This window comes from Pogoniulus pusillus, chromosome 6 (assembly GCF_015220805.1).
Source record: "Pogoniulus pusillus isolate bPogPus1 chromosome 6, bPogPus1.pri, whole genome shotgun sequence".
Taxonomy (NCBI): Eukaryota; Metazoa; Chordata; class Aves; order Piciformes; family Lybiidae; genus Pogoniulus; species Pogoniulus pusillus.
This window is the reverse complement of record NC_087269.1, coordinates 717,343-723,689: the sequence shown is the minus strand read 5'-3', so window position 1 is coordinate 723,689 and position 6,347 is coordinate 717,343. Positions and strand designations below refer to the sequence as shown.

The following is a 6,347-nucleotide window of genomic DNA, read 5'->3' as shown; positions in this document are numbered from 1 at the left end:
TGCAGCAGAGCAGCCCCAGAGGGCAGCTGAGCAGTGCTCAGCAGGAGCTGAAGGGGCTGTGGGGGGCAAGGGGCTGGGGCTGGCACCTGCTGAGTGCTGCCCAGGGCCAGGGCCAGGGGCACAAAGTGGAGCATGAGAAGTTCCATCTACACACGAGGAGGAGCTTCTTGACTTTGGGAATGGCAGAACAGTGGAGCAGGCTGCCCAGAGAGGCTGTGGAGCCTCCTTGTGTGCAGAGCTTCCAACCCCCCCGGCCCTTATGCTCCTGGGATTTGGTGGGATGCTAATAGGCAACGTTGGAATTCAGAAGTTTTTTACATCCAGGTTCTCCTCACAGAGTGGAACTAGCAGCAGCAACACGTGTGTTTCAATTACATCACGATAAGCCTTTCAATTTAGTCACTGATTCTGCCTATGTGGCAGGGATTGTTATGCGTGCTGAAGCTGCTGCACTTAAAGATGTTCCCAATCCTCACCTTTTTGATTTGCTGCAGAAATCGATTTTTCTTTTAAACAACAGACAACCTTCATTTTTCACTATGCACATTGGATCTCACACTGACCTCCCAGGATTTGTTGCAGAAGGGAATCGCCAAGCAGATTTACTAACTTTACCAGTTTTGACTTTCCCTGATCGAATGGCTCAGGCCAAGCTCAGTCACATGTTTTTCCATCAAAATGCAAAGGGCTTAAGAAGGCAATTTGAATTGTCTGCTCAGCAGGCAGCAGATATCATTGCATCCTGCCCAGACTGCCAACGTACCATTGTGCCTACAGGCAGCGAAGGTGTTAACCCTCGTGGATTAAACAGCTGAGAAATCTGGCAATCAGATGTGACTCACGTTCCAGATTTTGGATTGTTTAAATGTGTACATTCTTCTGTTGATACCTTTTCTGGAGCATTATCTGCCTCCTGTCACAAAGGAGAAAAAGCAAAGGATGCAAAGAAGCATTTTCTTAGGGCCTTTGCCATGTTAGGAGTGCCTCGAGCTATTGAAACTGATAATGGCCCTGCCTTTGTTTCTCAATTCTTGCAAAGCTTTCTGTCAGCATGGGGAATTCGGCATGTTCCTGGGATCCCACACTCCCCTACAGGGCAATCTATCATTGAGAGAGCACATCAGACTTTGAAACCTCTTTTGCAGAAACAAAATGGGGGAGGGGGGATTTCAGGGACACCTGAAGAAAGGTTGCAAAAGGCACTCTATGTTTACAACTCTTTGAGTTGCACAAGGACAGATGATGTGCCACCAATAGTGCGACATTTGGGAAATAACAGCCTTTTTGAGCTTCAGGAGCAGCCACCAGTTTTAATTCGTGACCTAGAATCAGGTAAAGTCAAAGGTCCTTATCCTTTAATAACGTGGGGAAAAGGATATGCTTGTGTTTCCACAGAGTCAGGTCCTAGATGGATACCAGCAAAATATGTTCGTCCTGACAAGGGACCGATTCAAGAAGATCAGACGGACAAGGACAAAGCAACAGCTCTGACTCCAGGATGAAAGTTGCAGTTACTGTGATCTTGGGAATAGGGGAGGTTGGATTATGTGTTCGTTTCGTTATGCTTTCAGAAATTAATCTTTGGATGACTTTAGTTAATGTCACTACATTAGAATTGCTTTGTTTAGTTATGATCACTCTTTCGAGTTTATTTTTTATAAACCTTTTGTGGGATGGGGACTAATTGGATTTATTTGTAGTATGTAAAAATGCTTTGTTATGCATTACTTATCATAGTCTTGCTACTGAAATTGCTACTATGTATTTTGCCGTGTATCTAATGATGATTGGTTGTGCCACTGTCAGGTTCTCCTTTGTACAACAAAAAGGGGGCGGCTGCAGGAGTTCGCTCTCCCCTCACGCACACCTGGGCGCAGCAGCTCAGTGCCATCCAAACACTTGCCCCGCGGGCGCGGTTCTTCCCGCAGCTGCCAGCATGCTGCTGTGCTCCTGGGGGCTCTGCGGCCGTGAGGCTGAAGCAGCGAGTCTTCCCCAGGCCTCTGTGCCGCAGCTGTTGGCTCTGCACCGTCGCGTCCCGCACGGTGTCTCCTCTGCCCTGCTCCTGGCGCTTTCCGGCCTCGCCCATCCCTGGCCTTGCTCGGTCGGCTCCGGCACAGCCCTGTTTGTTCACGGCCCCCACCGACAGGCTGCTGCCTCTCACGGCGCTTTGCTACCGCTCCTAGGCTCCAGCGTCTGCAGCCTGCGCTCCGAGGGCGTCCCCGGCCCGTGGCGTCACAACGAGCGGGGGCGTGTCCTCCCCGTGACGTCACAGCGGGCGGGGGCGGGGCCTGGGCTATAAAAGGCCGGCAGGGCGCAGTGGCAGCAGGCAGTGGCCGGTTGGTGCCGCGGTCTGGTGTTCTCTCAGCAGACTGCAGCCTCAGCCTCTGCCACCCCCAGCAGTGTTGGGGGATCTGCGTGTGCAGAGCCAGAAGGTCCCTGAGGATCTTCACCGAGGGCTTGTGGTGGTGACGACTTGAGAGTGCCTCAGGCAGAGCAGAGCTGTGCTGTGCAGCACTCTCTTAGTCCCAACCATGGACCCCATGTCTGTTCTCTTGCCAATTCTCTTGGTCTCCCTCACGATGAACGTCTTGGTAAGTGTCACAGCTGCACTCTGGGGTGGGCTGGTGCTGGAGGTGCTCCAGACTCACCCAGCTCCTGGGGCTTCTTGCAGGACTGGTGGAAAAGTAAGCTGAGACGTAAGAGGAAGGAGGAGAAAGCTGCAGCCAAAGCTCAGCGAAAGGCTGAGAAAGAATTAAGGCAGCGAAAGGACTCAGTGAGAGGTCGCCTGCAGGAGCAGAGAGGTGAGGAGCAGAGGGATGAGTGTCCCCAGCAGCCTGCAGTGATGGCTGAAACCTCACAGCAACCCAGCCCCTGCTGCTGTGCTGGGGGCTGCTGCCTGCTCACTCCATGCCTTCTCTCTTTAGCTTCTGAGCAGGTGGCTGAACAAGAGCAGGAGCCGAGGCCGACCCCAGAGGTGCAAGGGTGAGTGCTGGGCAGGTCCCCCAGATGCTACCTCTCACCCTCAGCCCTTTGCTCTGCCCCCCAGCTCCAGCTCAGGAAGCAGCTGCTGCTGCCCCTGGCTCCTAGCAGAGGGGCCAGGGTTCAGCGAGGTCTCCTCTGTCTCCTCTGCAGGGCACAAAAGGAGGCAGCACGGAGGGACCCCAGGGCCACAGAAGAGCTGCAGAAGCAGCAGCAGAAGGAGTGGTGGGCCCCAGAGAACAAGGCCATCATGGCCAAGATGACACCAGGGGAGATGCTGGAGGACATGCCACGCTCGGAGCACAGGAGCTCCTCCAGCAGCTGCTCTAGGGCGAAGCAGATAAAGAACAAGGCAGGGAAGAAGACAGTGGAGTGGTGGGCTCCAGGGAACGAGGCCATCATGGCCAAGATGAGTGTCCGGGAGATGCTGGAGGACATGCCACGCTCGGAGCACAGGAGCTCCAGCAGCTCCTCTGAGGAGCCTGAGCTAAAGAACCAGGCAGGGAAGAAGATAGAGAAGTGGTGGGCCCCAGGGAACGAGGCCATCATGGCCAAGATGACAACACGGGAGATGCTGGAGAACATGCCTGCCTTGGACCCCTGGAGCTCCAGCAGCGACTCTGAGGAGCCTGAGCTAAAGAACCAGGCAGGGAAGAAGATAGAGAAGTGGTGGGCCCCAGGGAACGAGGCCATCATGGCCAAGATGACAACACGGGAGATGCTGGAGAACATGCCTGCCTTGGACCCCTGGAGCTCCAGCAGCGACTCTGAGGAGCCTGAGCTAAAGAACCAGGCAGGGAAGAAGATAGAGAAGTGGTGGGCCCCAGGGAACGAGGCCATCATGGCCAAGATGACAACACGGGAGATGCTGGAGAACATGCCTGCCTTGGACCCCTGGAGCTCCATCAGCTTCTCTGAGGAGGAGGAGGCAGCCAGGAGCAGGGCAACAAAGAGGAGGAGCCAGGAGCCCAGGACCATGCCGGGGGTCTCCGCTGCCAAGTCCCCTCAGAGCTCTGCATCTCCCTCGGGCTCCAATGTCCAACAGCCTCTCCAGCCTTCGGAGCAGCAGAAGGAGCCTGGCAAAGAGCCGAGCCCAGGCGGGGTCCAAGTCCCAGAGCCTGGCACGGAGCAGAGCCAGGACAGTAGCCAGCAGCCGCAGCAGCCTACGCCTGCAGCCGCCCGGGCGAGTGACGCCGGGGCACAGAGCAGCGCAGAGGAGCCCAGCAGTGCAGGGAGGAAGCCGAGCACGCAGCAAGCTGGGCTCTGGAGCCGCCTGAAGAGCTGCTGCATTCGCTGCTGGCTCTGCAGATGCTGCCCCTGTTTGCAGCGCTGCTGCCCCTGCTTGCAGCGCCGCTGCCCCTGTTGGCAGCGGAAGAAGCAGGAGGTCCCCTAGGGGACAGCCCGGGGGGGAGGGACGGGGACTGGTGGGGTGCAGAAATGGGCTTCATCTCTTCAACACAGGTAAGTCCTGTCCCTGCAGAGGCTTTGCTCTGCTGCCTCCCACCACCTGCTGAGCTGCTCCTGCTGAGAGGTGCCCAGTGGAGAGATGCCAAGCAGAAGGAAGGAGGTGTGAGGGCTCCTGAACCCTCTCACCCAGTTCCCCTTCCACTCCGATCCTGCAGGCCAGGGGTTCCCATCACCGTCAGTCCGTGCAGGGCTTCCACGCCTGAGGTCAAAGGGAGCAGCTCAGCACCTCCTCAGCTCCTCACAGCTTCCCTACCAGACGGGGAAGGCTGCGGGGGGCTGCTGGGCAGAGGAGGGGACAAGGAGGAAGCCACTGTCCCCCTACAGGAGCTCCTGGACTCCCTGCCCCGTGTGCAGCCTCTGGGCTCCCTGCGTGTCTGCAACAGCAGCTGTGGAAACTCCAAGTGCGGTAGGACGCTGCAACGGCGAACTCCCTTTCCCCCCCTTTCTCCGGGCTCCCCCCTTTCCCCCCCTTGCTCCGGGCTCCCCTTTCCCCCCCCCTTGCTCCGGGCTCCCCTTTCCCCCCCCCTTGCGCCGGGCTCCCCTTTCCCCCCCCCTTGCGCCGGGCTCCCCTTTCCCCCCCCCTTGCTCCGGGCTCCCCTTTCCCCCCCTTGCTCCGGGCTCCCCCTTTTCCCCCCCTTGCTCCGGGCTCCCCCTTTCCCCCCCCCTTGCTCCGGGCTCCCCCTTTCCCCCCCCCCTTGCTCCGGGCTCCCCCTTTCCCCCCCCCTTGCTCCGGGCTCCCCTTTCCCCCCCCCCCCTTGCTCCGGGCTCCCCTTTCCCCCCCCCCCTTGCTCCGGGCTCCCCTTTCCCCCCCCCCTTGCTCGGGGCTCCCCTTTCCCCCCCCCTTGCTCGAGGCTCGCCTTTCCCCCCCCCTTGCTCGAGGCTCGCCTTTCCCCCCCCCTTGCTCGGGGCTCGCCTTTCCCCCCCCCTTGCTCGGGGCTCGCCTTTCCCCCCCCCTTGCTCGAGGCTCGCCTTTCCCCCCCCCCTTGCTCGGGGCTCGCCTTTCCCCCCTCCTTGCTCCGGGCTCCCCTTCCCCCCCCTTGCTCCGGGCTCCCCTTCCCCCCCGCTCCGGCTCTCTTTCCCCCCGCTCCAAAGTCCACTTCCCTCTGCTCCAAACTCCTTTCTCCCTGCGTCTGCCGAGTGCTGAATGGGGAGAGACAAGGCAAGAAGTTGCCTTTCCCTCCCCTGCAGGCTCGGTCAGGGACAGGCAAAAGCCTTTTCCTGCCGCTCCCGCAGGGCACTCACCTTTAGTTCCCTTAGGTCCGTGCGGTTCCTTTAGGTTCTTTAGGTGGAGTAGAAGCAAGAAGGCTCCCAGAGGACAGTCGTCGGAGGGGGACTGGGGGGGGGTGGGGGGAGGTGTGGGCGGGGATCTGGGGGGGTGGTAAAGTGGGACTAGATTGTATCAGTGAGGAAATAAAGGGCACTGAGAAAGCCCAAGTGCTGTGAGTGCAGAGCCTTGTGAGATGCCTCTGCAGGGACTCGCTGAGAGCTGTTTGCAGGCAGCAGAAAGGCTGCGCAGGAACCTGTGTGTCACAGCTGAGCCACCAAACGCTTCTGTGAGTGCCAGGAGTTTATTGTGCGGCCAGGAAGGCCACAGAAGAGCTGCAGAAGCAGCAGCAGAAGGAGTGGTGGGCCCCAGAGAACAAGGCCATCATGGCCAAGATGACACCAGGGGAGATGCTGGAGAACATGCCACGCTTGGAGCACAGGAGCTCCTCCAGCAGCTGCTCTGAGGCGGAGGAGATAAAGAACGAGGCAGGGAAGGAGATAGTGGAGTGGTGGGCCCCAGAGAACAAGGCCATCATGGCCAAGATGACACCACGGGAGATGCTGGAGGACATGCCTGCCTTGGACCCCTGGAGCTCCAGCAGCTCCTCTTCCTCAGAGGAGAGAAAGAACCAGGC

The 6,347-nt window shown here is 58.6% G+C and overlaps 1 protein-coding gene across 1 annotated transcript; it reads left to right on the top strand.

The window, feature by feature from the left end:
• The first annotated feature begins 3,225 nt into the window (after positions 1-3,225).
• LOC135175830 (uncharacterized) lies at positions 3,226-4,878 on the top strand. The gene is made up of 2 exons (XM_064144160.1): positions 3,226-4,440; positions 4,602-4,878. The coding sequence occupies exon 1, from the start codon at positions 3,230-3,232 to the stop codon at positions 4,370-4,372; it is 1,143 nt and encodes a 380-aa protein (XP_064000230.1). The 5' UTR covers positions 3,226-3,229; the 3' UTR covers positions 4,373-4,440; positions 4,602-4,878.
• The last annotated feature ends 1,469 nt before the right edge of the window (positions 4,879-6,347 follow it).

Excerpts from the sequence above, each read along its gene's own strand:
- LOC135175830 (XM_064144160.1), top strand. The coding sequence starts at position 3,230 with ATGGCCAAGATGACACCAGGGGAGATGCTGGAGGACATGCCACGCTCG.